The sequence below is a fragment of the Fulmarus glacialis genome, unplaced genomic scaffold (genome assembly GCF_000690835.1).
Source record: "Fulmarus glacialis isolate BGI_N327 unplaced genomic scaffold, ASM69083v1 Scaffold46780, whole genome shotgun sequence".
In the NCBI taxonomy this organism is placed as follows: domain Eukaryota; kingdom Metazoa; phylum Chordata; class Aves; order Procellariiformes; family Procellariidae; genus Fulmarus; species Fulmarus glacialis.
The window spans coordinates 1-14001 of NW_009190510.1; the positions used below are offsets into that span (position 1 = coordinate 1).

Below are 14001 nucleotides of genomic sequence, written 5' to 3' on the forward strand. Positions count from 1 at the left end.
GAACGTCCCTCCCGCGGGAGGGCGGGCCGCCGGGGCCCGCCCGGGAGCCTTGGGCAGTAGCGTTCATCGGGCAGGGGTGCTTTCCAGGGGCCTCACCGCCGCCGTCGTGTCGGGTAAACTGCAGCGAAGAAAGTCTTCTGGCTCTTCAGGGCGTCAAAACTCCGCTTGCCCGGACTGGAGGTCAGGATTATGGCCTTACTCGTCTACGCTGAAGTGAAAGAGCGGTGTTTGCTGATAGAGTGCTCTTCAGCGCAGTGCCTGTGCACAGGCTGCAGTGGATCAGTCCTCCTTTAATTAGGCGGTAACAACAGGAAATAAAATTGTTTGGAAAGCAGCAGCTTAACCTATGGAATGAAAGAACCCGTTCTAAAAATTAGAATTTTGTTTAATGGCGAGGTCAGGAAACTTGAATATACACGTAATTATAAAAATACAGGCTTTTTTTTTTTTTTTTTACTTTTTATAAGCAAATGCAAGCACGTTTTTCCTACTTCAACATAAAACTTGGATTTTCCTTCTGTCACACAGCTCCATAATTTGAAAACCCAGTAAATCAAACGCCATAATGGGATCCTCCTTTTTAACATTCTAAAAACTTTCAAAAATCTTCGCCTGCTTCTTCAATGTGGTCCCAATTCGGTGAGCTGACAAACAAGACATGAAAATACTCAGTACAGTGCAAGAGGTTCAGAGCACTGCGTAAAATTAGGTTCTTTTCTTGCCTAAATCCTTCAGTTTTGTAATAGTTTCAGTGTGCCCGTTTTCAAAGTCTTTTCAGAAAACTACTTTCAAATACAAGTTTAATCTACAGTTGTAAAAGGTTTCTTCATAGTAGAAGTAAAGACCTGTTTGGCAGTTCTCAGTTCCAGAAATAATGTTAGTAAACTGCATGGCTTTTGTGGAAGTTGAAAATTCGTATTTTAAAATCTGTATCTCTTCTGTAGCTTAGAATAAATGCTATTGCAAAATATCCTTTTTCAGTCTAAGGCCTCAGAAATAACTATTGCATTTACTTTCTCTTGTGGTAGAATAGTAGAATAGAACAGGAAGGGAAGTACAACGATGATCTAGTCCAACAGTATGTTTTTATGGCATAAAAGAAAAAAGTTATGCCCACTGGATGACTACACTCAAACGTAATTGAGACACCGCATTGCAAATTCTGGTTGAATACAGACGCCACAATTGCCGGTTAAGTCACATATGTAAAATGTAATTATGGGAAATGGGATCCTAAAAATCGACTTCCAAAACCAAAAGACTCCATTTGATTCAAGGAGAACCTCTACTAATTTTCTGTAAGAGGTGGTTGGATCTTCAGTGTCAAGCAAGAAGTGAAGGAGAACAGGATTTTCTGGTTCTGAGGTTTGAGTCAATTCCACTTTTTACAGCTTATGCTATGCAATCATCAAGAGATAGCCCTTTTCCTAAGGCCAATGGGCGTGAGCTATCTGGCATACATATTCACATGGATCTTTTCTAATATTCACTGGAACGTAGGGAAAAATATTTTGGATTTATGGTTAACCTCAAAAATGAGGTCAGAATCAATCAGGGAACCATATTAAATCAGCCAGAACACAAAGATGACAAACTTTAGAGCTGTCAATAAAAGGAACTTATTTCCTACTCCAAGATAACAACTATTTAATCTAGATTTCTTTTCTAAAATAAAATGAACAATGTACAGATAATGAAATGCTATTATTTAAACATAATAGTTGTAATCTAATAAAAAAAGCTCCTGTAAAAGATTTCACTCCTTGATACACTTAAGGTGGATTTGAGAAGTTTGGTCCAATAATGAGCGAAAGCAAACTGTAATAATAAAAGAAATATCCAGGAGGATGAGGAAAAGTATCCCATGAAGATATGGGATAGGAAATTGAATGCAATAGTTTTAAAATTAAAATCAAATGGATAATTCATTAGCATCGAATGAATGATAATTTAAGTCCAGTCTCTTAGAAGTGCTGGTCACAGCCACGTTCTTGATAAGTGGCTTACCTGAACCCAAATTACCATCACGATAAGTCTCAGCAGAAAAATCAATGGCATAAAGTTAGAAAAATGTTCCTTTTCAAATCTGGTGAAGGTCTCTCTAAGGTATCAAAGAAGAAAGGGAGGAGTTGGCCATTCAGTTTAAAAGAAAAAGCATTCGAATTTTTTTGAACTGCAGAGATCATCCTTCGACTCTCAAAGCTGACAAAAGAGATTAAAAACCTCAAAAGCATCAGTGTCTATATTCATCTGAAATTTCAAGTCTCTGTAGAAATATTACATTTAACATAATGTTTATTTTAGAAGATAAGGGTTTTTTTGATTAATTTTATCAGTCAATCAGTATATAATCTGTAATTTCCTTTAACTGGTTTTCATCCCCGCATCTTGAATACCCAGAGGAAACTTCTTTTCTTCTGGAAGTAAGTCTTGAAGTAAATTGTCCTCATTTTCCACTGAGATCTGAATTTCAGTTTCTTTTTTCAAGGGGTTTTCTTCTTTTGAAAGGGGAATTTTCTCCCCTGTTGGGGAATAATAGGGAGTGTTTCCATATTCCATGCTAGTTGAACTAGTCTGTTCTGGGAACTGGGAACTGCAGTCTGGACTACATACTTTAACAATACAAGTCACATTCACCTGCGTTCCTCCATTACCAGAATGTTCTGTCAAATAAACAGAAAACACATTAAACATGGAAGAATGAAACGGTTGGATTCTTTATCCAGTTCTTTGACTTAAAGTTAAAATAGACACTAAATACCTTCTTGCTTCATTTAATTTAGGTAAGCTGGTGGAGTTGGTTCTGTAATGTTTTAAGGGTTTTTTGGTACCGTAAAATCCACGCCATCCCAGAAATAAAAAAGCTATAAAAATGAATAGAGCCCTGGATCACAGCCAGCTCCCTACCCATCTGTTGCCATTTTAGATGCTTTTGACAATGTTCTGTTCTTACTGCTCCCTTTGGCTCTTACTCCCACTCACAGGTAAGTGCCTACCATCACACTGATCCCCTACTCTGCAAATAACTTCTTCTCCATTGAGCACACTCTCTTTACTGTCTTAGGCTGACAAAACAATCACTTTTTCTTTTCAAAAGTTACACTCTCTGCTGAACATGGGTCTGATGTTTTATCCTGCCATTTAAACTTCTGCTAAGAAGACTCATAATTGATAATCAAATTTCAAGAGGTTCTGGATCATTCTGATACATTCTTACCTGAACTCGCAGAGTTGTGTCTGTCTCCACTGTGAAGCTTACAGCCTTCTGCAGCTGAATGTTGCTGCTGAAATCCTTCTTTCTTTTCATTGTTCTTGTTCCTTACTACACTGACTCTTGCAGACCCAGCTGAATTATTCAGGGAGCTACTGCTGGACCCAGAAGTTTCCAAGAGATGCTGTTCCTCCTGTTCAGAACTGCTGGAGTTTTGCGATCCTGTATTTCTCACTTTCTTGTCACTCTGCTTTTCTGTAGGGGAACAAGGCTGGAACATTTGCAGAGAAATGCAAAACATTAATCTTTTTAAAAAACACTAACAAAGAACTGGTCAGTACATAGGCAGCTAAAGAAACCACTGATAATTGCCATTTGCATAATGATGACTGTAAGTAAAATTCATACCCACTCATTAGGCATTCAACAAAATGAACCTGTCTCCTGAAGGCACCTACAGTACTTCACTGATTACCTAGGGAACAAAGGCTCTAAATCTGGTCTTCTGAACCACACCTCTGTTTTATTGCTAATATAGCCTAACATAAAGCGAGGATGGTACATTATGTAGGTTATGTAAGGTACATCTTACACTCAAGGTACATCTTACACTTGGGGACCAAACCACCCCATTCTCACTCTTGTGTTGTCTTTCTGCTGTGCAGTTTTCTTCTACTTGTAATTAGATAAGACTGCATAATTTCTATATAACTTTTAAAGAAATGGAAAAGATGGAAAGGAAGGAGTGACACTCACCGAATCTGCTTCTGTAGTCGGTGGAGAATATACAAGGGCTGCAAGTGAGCAAAGACGGTTCATTAGCACCTAAATTTGTTTCAGTTGCAAAAGCTGCTCTCTTAACTAGTCTGAATGATATCCTCTGCTCCTGGCATAAACTCCAAATGTACATTTATTACACACTGTTTGAAAATGTTGAAAGCTATATTGTATTAATTTTGTAAGGTGAGTTAAATTTACCCAGCAAGGAAAAATTTAGCCACCCTCTGCATGAATTAATGATTTTTCTAGTATAGTGTCAGTGAGAAAAGGTATTGATGACAATAAACTACGGTCATGACTGTTTAATGGTAACATTTGACAATGTCTAATATTTAAATGATGAAGTACAAAATATTTTACAGGCTCCAGTAGGAGCACAACTGTTGTACAGTTGTCCAACTCCACTGGGATGTTGTGTGTTTAGACAATTATCTAAAATCTGAGGAACAAGAGAGATTTGAATGGAACATTTGCCTCACTGTATCCCTGTATTGAGATTAATTTCACCCCATGTGATTTAATACAGATACTTTTACTCTCCATATGGAATTCCTGGAGTATTTTTTTTAAATGATATTTTTCTGTAGCTGCAAAGCTTATGTGATCAAGCTGATTTGCATGAGTTTTCTCTTAGTCTCTCTTCTATTGACCTTTCAACCCTTTGGCCAATTTCACCCCAATGTAACAGAGGAATGGTGTCAAAAGCTCCTCAGGGTTTCATGAAGCTATAGGCTGCCAGGTAGTGAGGCAGAAACCTGTAAATCACCACCTTGTCCCGTTGAAAAAAAAAAAAATTAGACACCAAAGAATCTACACCCTAGTGATACTTCATCCATATCCAGCCATGAGAAAAGCTTCAAAGACAGTAGCATCTTCTAAAACACTAACATCAGTCAACCACTAGGCTCAAATTAGCAGAAAATAAGGTAACATTCTTTCCAGTATTTACAGATCTGCTTGTTTTCACTTCATGAATCTTACCTTTTTTTTTGGAGACTAAGCAATACCCCAAAATAGTGATTATCAGGACCAATAACAATGGTCCTGCTACTGATCCTGAAAATAAATTAAAAAGATAAATTATTTAGCAGGTTGTTCTGACAAAGGATTTAATTAGAAAGAGGTAGTTCTGTAGTTTCTGTCCATGGCTACAAAAGCTAAATTTGCAAGTATCAGGTGTGTTTGACATTTGCATTTGATGCCTCTATTGTCAGATACCAAGGTCTCATTTCAGTCTCCACCACTTCATAAAATTGCATTTTCCTGTCCTGAAAAGTGAGGGCAGACTTTTGGCCTCAGTCACAAAAGGTATCTCTCTAGGCTAGCAACAGTTTGTTAAATACAAGGCCAGGCAGTCCAGAATGCTCCTAAACATGTATGCCTACTGGATAGGTTGTTAACAGGAGAGAATACATCCGCACTTGTGAATGCTACAAGGACTTCCTGTCTTGGGAAAGGCTGCCAGAAGTCTCCAAAGATTTGTGACCAGGTGGTTTATGAAGTCAGGCTTGCCTCAGTCCAGAATCTAAGACACAACCTTTTCTACCAGCTCCTTCATAGTAGCAATTCTCAAGAAATGCCTTGTATAATCGAGTTTTGGGATTTTTTGAAATATTTCCAGAATTACAAGGACTGTAGAATGCACAGGGGTAGCACAGACACATAGGTAAATGTTATGCAACTCACTACAAGCAGCGTCATATTGAATTAATTCACCTGTTCTGAGATTCTGCTTGGGTACAGGTAATTGGTCTTGGAAAGAAACTGAGAACTAAATATAAACTTGCTTCCTAGCCTAGACAAAAATGACTTTAAATGAGTCAATCTCACCGATAATGTGAGACATGTCAGGTACAGAGTTTAAAACGACAGGTCGAGTTACTATTTCAGGTTTGTTGGAAGCCGAACTTTGGGTCAGGAGCAGGTTCAAAATAGTGTGAGGTAGAACTGTGGCAACTGCTGTTCCTGAGTTGCTGCAAATGGTGTCATTCACGCTGTTTCCAGGAACAGCCACTGATTTACAACTGCAAGAAACCAAAAGAGAAGTTAGGAAAGAAAGCAATCCTGTGCACAGTTAAGGTTGCTATTAGACAGAAATACTGGCTTACACTGTATGTGGTATACAGCGGGTATCATAAGATTCCTCATGTGAAAAAGTGCCAGGAGGACAAGGTTTACATTCTGTATCTGTGCTATCTGTCCCTTTAAACAAATAGAAAAACTCCAGTTAGTCATCTAGTGAGAAACAAGAATGAATAATCAAGATCTGCGGTACAGATCCTGGAAGTGATACAGCGGCAGTACACAAAACACAGTCTTTAACTGTCACAGAAGAGGTTTATTTGAAACACCCAAGCCAAACACAAATCAGAAGACTAATCGATTGTTAGTTTGGTGCCCTTGATAGTCAGTCTTTTTCAAAGACTGTAAAAACCCACCAAAAGGTTAAAATGTGATACTGCAGTCATAGCTGAGCTTTTTCACTCATCCCGGAGAGGCTGACACCTATTCCATTCTGTTGGAGTTCTGTATCTTTTCAAATGATTCTTAATTTCTTAAAAATATTCAGTGATCCACCTCTTTGAATATTATTTATTACCTTGAGACGGCTACATTATCAGAGTGGTGACTTTCACCATCTAATAAAGACAGATCAATTCTGCAGGACAGCATAGAGTCATCACTACTTACTAACCAAAATTCAACCTGAAGCCCTGTTTCAAGGATTTAAGCAGGAATTAAATGGTTTTGAGTCTGAGTCACTTGTATGGAAGAAATCACACGGTAGAACAAAACAAAGGAAGATTAAGTTGGATTGGGGAACTTTATGATACATGGTAGTTAACAGATTGCAACATGTTGTCCCTTTGGATATGCCTCTTGAGAATACTGGTGCTGTAGTTACTGTCTACTTGCTAAGATAATTGTCCAGGTTTCGGCTGGGGTAGAGTTAAATTTCTTCCTAGTGCTGGGTTTTGGATTTAGTATGAGAAGAATGTTGATAACACGCTGATGTTTTCAGTTGTTGCTAAGTACCCTGCTAGCCAAGGACATTCAGCTCAAGAAAAAAACCAACCCAAAACAAAACAAGCATTGGGAGGGAGCACAGCCAGGACAGCTGGCCCAGGTGGCCAATGGGGTATTCCATACCATGTGACGTCATGCTCAGTATATGAATGATAGGCGTGTTCCAGGAAGTAGCGATTGCTACTTGGTTATCGGTCAGCGCAGGTGGTGAGCAATTGCATTGTGCATCACTCATTTTGTATATTTTATCATTATCATTATTATTTTCCCTTTTCTGTTCTATTAAATTGTCTTTATCTCAACCCACGAGTTTTTCTCACTCTTACCCTTCCGATTCTCTCCCCGTCCCACTGCGGGGTCGGCGGGGGAGTGAGTGAGCAGCTGTGTGGTATTTGGCTGCCTGCCAGGTTAAACCACGACAATAATGCTTGCTCTAAAAAGAATGCCTAACTGTAGGGAATTAAAAGACAATATTCCTGTAATTTACTGAGTTGGATGCAGATTCAGAAATATTTATGGACTATTAACACAAAAAAAAACCCCTCTTCATACAGTAAAACTATTTTGTGGGTAGAGTGTTCAGAATTAAATTACCTCTTCTGGAAACTCGGTAACCTTTTCCACATTTTTTATGCACTTTACATATTTTGCAGTACTCGTATAGTTTCGAAATGCAGTACTCATTGGGTGGGCAGCTACAGATTCTGTCCTGTGACTTAGTGCACGTTTGATTCTGCACAAATCCTGTTTTTAAAACAAGAATAAAGCAAGATGTTATTAGCAACATTTAAAATCATAGCCTGCAATGTTTCAAGTGAATATGAGGTGATGTTCACATACTATAAACTGAAGACAATTTTGCAGCTTCTGGTTAGTATGCCATCATAAAACAAATATGTTATATGCCCCAACACCTACATTTTCAGACGAGTTTCCTTTCTCTCTCTAGGAAAGGAGAAATTTGCATCTGTAGAATTCACACTTGAAACTCTGTACCTGCAGTAGCATTGTATCGTATCATAACCATAAATATGCACATTTGTGTTACCTCTGCTCATCACTGCAGTCTCTGGGGGCCATACTAAGATTTGTTGTCTATGCAGATCATACAACTGTATTTAAAGTGATTGGAGACCTTACTACAGACATTTTCATACTGTAATTAACCAGCTTTGTAGGATTATCTATTTAGATGAGACCAAAGGTCCTTTGAACAACTGAGACTGTATCCTTAAAACTTAATTGCCAGTGAGTCAAGTAGATACTTTTCTATACCCGTTTCCATTAGAAATGACGGGCAACACAGTATGACTGAATTTGTTAACGCACATGCTCTACTAGACCAAAGTACAGATGTTGGTACAATGTAATACTTTATATACTGTTAAGCTGCTTTAATGAACTGAACCAGCGTGCTCTCCCTGACAACACTGCTTTGCAAAAGAAATAAAAACACAGGAATATCACAACTGGTGTTTGCTGTTGTCAGTTCAGCAGACAAATGGAGGAATGACTGGATGCTGGAAATGTAATTATCCATTTACTCTGTCCAAGTCAGGTCTTAAGCTTCCTTGGCTGGAGAGTATAAGCAGGAAGTTATTCTGCTGATGACATTTGTACCTATTTTAGTGATGCAGTGTCTTAGTTTCCAAGAATGTAAGATTGGTGGCACATTTTTAGGACTTAGAAAGAAAAAGGGGCAGGCCCCCCTGCAAGACTGATTCTTTTCCCCAAACCTTATGAGTACCAAAAGCATGAGAATGGGACTATACAAGTGATAGACAAAACCTAGTTGTCTTAGGAGAAAAGACTAGGTTAAACCAAGCCCACTCTTTGAGCAGGCTGTTAAAGTCACAAATGCCTCTTTAATAATTCAAGCCTACCTTTCCTGCAGGGTGGTGAGCAGGCAAAGCACTGAGGAGACCGATTCCAGATTGCTGTATACGTGTTAGGTCTACAGGGACTGCACTTTGTGTCCACACTGTGACTGCAGTGCTCTGTCTTATATTGACCTATTAAAAAAAACACAAAACAAAACAGGGAAATCTCACTGGAAAAGATCACTAGGAATTGTTTACGGTAAGTTTCATTCTTAGCTGTAGAAACCCTTTACTTCACTGACACTATCAGTTTGGTAATGTATACCAAGCAAGTGTTGATTTAAAGGACTGCACGTATATACAGGGAAACTCTGATTTCATTTATGTCATTTATGCTTGACCCCTTTTCCTACATTCAGCTCAGTGAATTCCAGCCATGTTCAAAACAAGGCAGCCTCAATCCTGAGCAAAACCCCTCAGCATATACTTAGATGCAGCTACCACAGTACGTAAAACAAACTTTTTATCCTCATAGAAGCTGTGTTTTGTGGTGAAACACAGGACTGTGTTTCATGCTGAAAGTCAGGCACATGCTAGAATAATGTGTCTGGGTGAGGCCCCTACTACCTTTACCATCAGCAAGTGAAGAAAGTATAATAAAGTATTACCACAAACAGACCTGAATTAGAACTTCACCACTTGTCACTACTGAAGGGACATGAGCTCACTCTTTTTCCTTCACCTCTTCAGCCAGCCCTAACAGATCAAAGCAATGAGTTTCTGAAGCTACTGGCATTCCAGACAAAATCAAAAGCTATCAATGGTAGTTTCTCCAATGCTTCTCACCAAGAACAGAGTTCAGTGCAGTGGTGGCAATAAGTAAATATGAGCTCCAACATATCCATTTTGGAGAAAGGAAAACACCTCAGTTGCCCTTTCCCCCTTGTTTGGAAGGAGGAAGAAGATAAAAGTCAATGTCTCATATCCTGTACAGAAATGTCCTGGAAAATATACTCAGAAAACAGCAGTAACACTGCGAAAGCCTTTGGAGCTGCTTGGAGAATCTCTGTTCTCCGAAAGAAGGGGCCCTGGAGGTGAGCCATAGAAATTATTTCCAAAGACTTTGTTTTTCCATGTACTTACTTGAACCTTAAAATTCCGCCTCCCACATCCTGCTAATGATTTAGGTGTCAATTTCTGATAAATTATGGTAAAAAAATTCAAATTCATAATAACAAAAATAAAGATTTTAGACTACCTACAACTTGTTGCCCAGAGTTTGTTATTCTGAAAAATTAAAATTAAGGAGAAATAGACTGAACAGTACATACCACAACAGAAAAAGGTTTTACCTATGAATTATCATCTTTCATCCGCTGTGTTTTTAACAAAGGAAGCTTGACAGATCTATCTAGACATTTTCGGTTAATTCAAGCAACTGTGGCTGCTTCAGCATATACTGATTTCCTGCTTCAACTTCCGGATCTCTCTGACAGGAACTCAGCGTTTATGGAGACAAATTTTGTTTGCTCAGCATGTAATGAGACAAATAGGCAGTTTTTTGCTGTGTCTAATGTAATAATATAATGACAACTTATTGCAAAAACTCTGTTATGAAAATACCCCAAAAAAACCAAACCCACACACCTACCTTTCCGCAGTCAACAACTTTTGCTAACGAAAGATCACTAATAATTATCACTGGAGTGTAAGACATGACACCTTAAAGCAGACAGTTTCTGTACCCAGTCACTGACTGTGGCCTGCAGTGTCTGATTTACAGTAAAAGACAACAAAACTCTCTTAATGAGCAATTATAGATTAACCTGTCCAATGGAAAGCCCCTTATATAAATGATATTATCAAAGTACAGAAACTAAGCTCTACCTCATGCCCTGTTTTACAATATATTTATTATTAGTGGGCTTGGGTCTGACGTGTTCTCTAATTTTTGTAATTCCCTTAGTGAGCTGTTGCCCCCTCCCCAAAATGTTGACTTAAAAAGACTTTAATCAAAACACGATGTAAAGCTGTGCTTACAAGAGCTCAGCACAAAGCTGTGCTTACAAGAGCTCAGCAGCCTACCTCCTGATAAGTCCCAGCCAGGTCAACCTTGTAACAGAATTCCAATTCTGATGAACAGTGTGTCTCTTTTGCAGATATTTTTACAGTCACAGCATTTTATCATCTTCCAGCTAGACAACAGCAAAAATTCAATGCTCTTCAGATGTATAAGTAATCAAAACGTACTATGCTCATTTGAAAATTGACTGAATTTGGCTGTGTAAAGTAATAGTTTGAATTATAACCTACCTGGAGGGCACTGGCTGCAACATTTATTAAGTCCTTCTTCATAGAATTCAGTGCTGGGATCTTTGCATTGTGCAAACTGTGGTGTATAAGGCAATGAATATTCCTAGGAGAAATTAAAGGAAAATCATGAATCATGAGTCCATTCTGACCCTAGAGTAGAGATTCAAAAGACACAAACACTTAAAGATCAGTGCAATTATAACCACCTTCCTTTCCAAGACACTGATGTAGACCTGATGAAACAGAAAGCAGCAGATGCCAAAAAGTTGAAGGAGAACGCACAGCTTATACGCTACTTGAGACGATTTAGAGGTTCCTCTGTTTTTCAAAGATCTGTCACAGTGAACAAAGTGATTTCTCCAGGTTTTATGTTCAAAAGAATGCAACTACAGGATTAGCATCACACCTGGTCACTACCAAAGGGCTAAATACCTATTCTCAGCATTCATGATTCAAACAATGACAAAATGCCAGTGAAACCTAAATTCTTACCTGTGGGTTTGTGGAGAGAAGCATTTTCTGCAAAGTGGCTACGTTTAAAAATTATACCTTCTTACTTAGTAGGTCTACTCCCTATACACATTTAGAGCCCTATCTGAAAACCAGAAGATTGACTTTGCTACGTATTAATTCCCTCGGGCCTCCTGAGCCGGTGGAAGAGGGAGCTGTGGGCCTAGCACTACTGCAATGCTTGAGGGAATCTTTCTGTTTTCATCAGTGGGTGCAAAGGACACAGGACACTGAGTTCAATTCTCTATTGCGCTTACGTTCATTATGCCCTCACTTACACCCATGCAATATCCAGGCAAGTTAACCCGTCCCTTCAGTCCAAGAACCTGTACTATTAGAACTGTCTCACCAAAGGAAAGGAAAAAAGGCTTTTATCATTGTGATTCCTTTCTGAACGAAAAAGGCCTTGATGTTTTGAAAACGATGTCTCCAAAAACTGCACGGCTGCTTCTGAAAAGGAGCAATTGGCTACAAGACTTAAATAAAAATAAAAAACCTACCTCATATGGCAGGTCAAATGCATAAGAAACAGTCATGAAATACAGTCAGTGTACCTAATTTTCAGCTCATACCAATCAACACAGCTCACTGACTTCAATGAACAAGTGTCAAAATATTTGAGGACCTGCCATCTGTTTTCAAAGGGAAAAATATACTCACTCAAAAGAAAAAGGCTAATGTTAGGTAGTACAAGCGTAGGAGTTTCCTGCTAGATCAGAAAGAGCTGTTCAAAAAGTATCTGACACTGCTCAATTTTCTGCAGTATGAAGAGATTGCTCGATGTATAATCTACACAAATTTAGAGAAGTACTTTAAAAGTATTATTAAAAAGAGAAATCAAAACAGGAACAAGCTCTCTGGAGGCCGGTAATGAAAATATCCTTCCTCCTTACTGAAAAAACATGTTGATTATCTATCGTCACATTACTGACAAAGTAGTCTAACACTTCCCACTCTCAACAATTACTTAAAGGGAACCCAACATTTTCTTATGTAGCTTGTTGAAATATTTTACCTCTTATCTAACTGTATATCTGAAACAGGATTTCACCCATCTACTCAATGGTCAGTGTCAAAAAGAACCTTTCCTGAGAATGTGAAGGCAGAGAAAGGCCTTCTTGAGTTTCAATATTCATTCCAGAAAAGAAAAAAGGAAAGCAAACCATTTAAGTAGAAGTTTCACTGCTCCTATTTAAAACACTGTGAAAGCTGGTAACACTGACCAGACAATTCTGATGTTTTCTCATCAGTCAGTTGAGTTAAAGACTCAAAACCCGCAAGACGGGGATGGGTTTCACCAATACCAGCCCCATTCTCTCACAGCCAGATCAATGAGAAACCGTCAAGTTGCAAACTGAAGAACAAACTTGTAAAAATGCTTTTAATATGCTAGAAACGGTGATGGGGTGGGGAAGGATGACTGAAAAAAAAAAAAAAAAATCATTCCCTTTCTTAAACACTAGAGCAGGTGAAGTAAGAAACAGCTGCTGAGCACAAGCTGCATTTTTCAAATTCTGCTCTTTGACTTTTGATGAGAAGAAAACCAGGTTTGCAGAAACCATGCTGCAGCCTCAAGTATCTCCAAAATCTACTTTGGCCTCCATTTTTGCTTTCCAGTTAAGAAGGCCTATTTAAAGGGGGCTTGCACAAGGATTGAAGACTTTGAAGCAGAACCAGGAGGCCGGCTTCAGCATTACCAGTTTCATCATTATTAATGAGAATAATAACCATAATAATTCAAAAAGAAAAACAAGGCTTTTCAGTATCTTCTAGGTTCAGTAATAACTGCTAATGCTGGACTTGGTATTATACCCTCAAAGGATGGGCAACGATAAACCATACCATTTTCAAATGTGAGCTGACGCTAAAATCTGATGAAGGAGAAGAAAAGGGCTCTGCTCTCAAAAGTATTTTTTGTGTAAGTTACTTTCTTGTTTATTAAAAGAAGATAGATCAAGTGTTGTCACCACATTTTTGTAGTCACTATGATCAACTTCATTAAAACAAGTACTTGAGAGTCTTTTTAAAATGCAAAACTTCACTGCAAGAGCAGACGCAGGGGAAAAAAGAAAAAGGGAGAAATACAATAAACCGCATCACAAATTATCCTGCTGGTGAAGCTTCCTGGCAAAAAATGTTCTTATCTCAACCTCTGCATTGCCTGTTGTAAATACTGCCCTACGAGTTAAAGACATAGGAAAACCTGTTGGTTGATGGGTTCACATCTATTTCTCTTAAGTTGTGCTTGAAAGGAAATGTCTACTGTCTGATACAATTTCCCTGAAATTTTATCTGATGAGCTGTGGCTCTCAATGACATACAATTGACAATTTCTTGCCA

General features: G+C 38.5%; 1 protein-coding gene across 1 annotated transcript; it reads right to left on the reverse strand.

Annotated features, from left to right (window-relative positions):
* Positions 1 to 2364: 2364 nt before the first annotated feature.
* On the reverse strand, positions 2365 to 11254 carry TNFRSF1B (tumor necrosis factor receptor superfamily, member 1B; the record flags this gene model as incomplete). The annotated part of the gene is made up of 9 exons (XM_009585686.1): positions 2365 to 2663; positions 3218 to 3482; positions 3968 to 4005; positions 4973 to 5047; positions 5822 to 6015; positions 6100 to 6193; positions 7613 to 7762; positions 8902 to 9030; positions 11152 to 11254. Coding segments are annotated over 9 exons (1347 nt in total), but the record flags the coding sequence as incomplete, so codon positions are not given.
* Positions 11255 to 14001: the final 2747 nt, after the last annotated feature.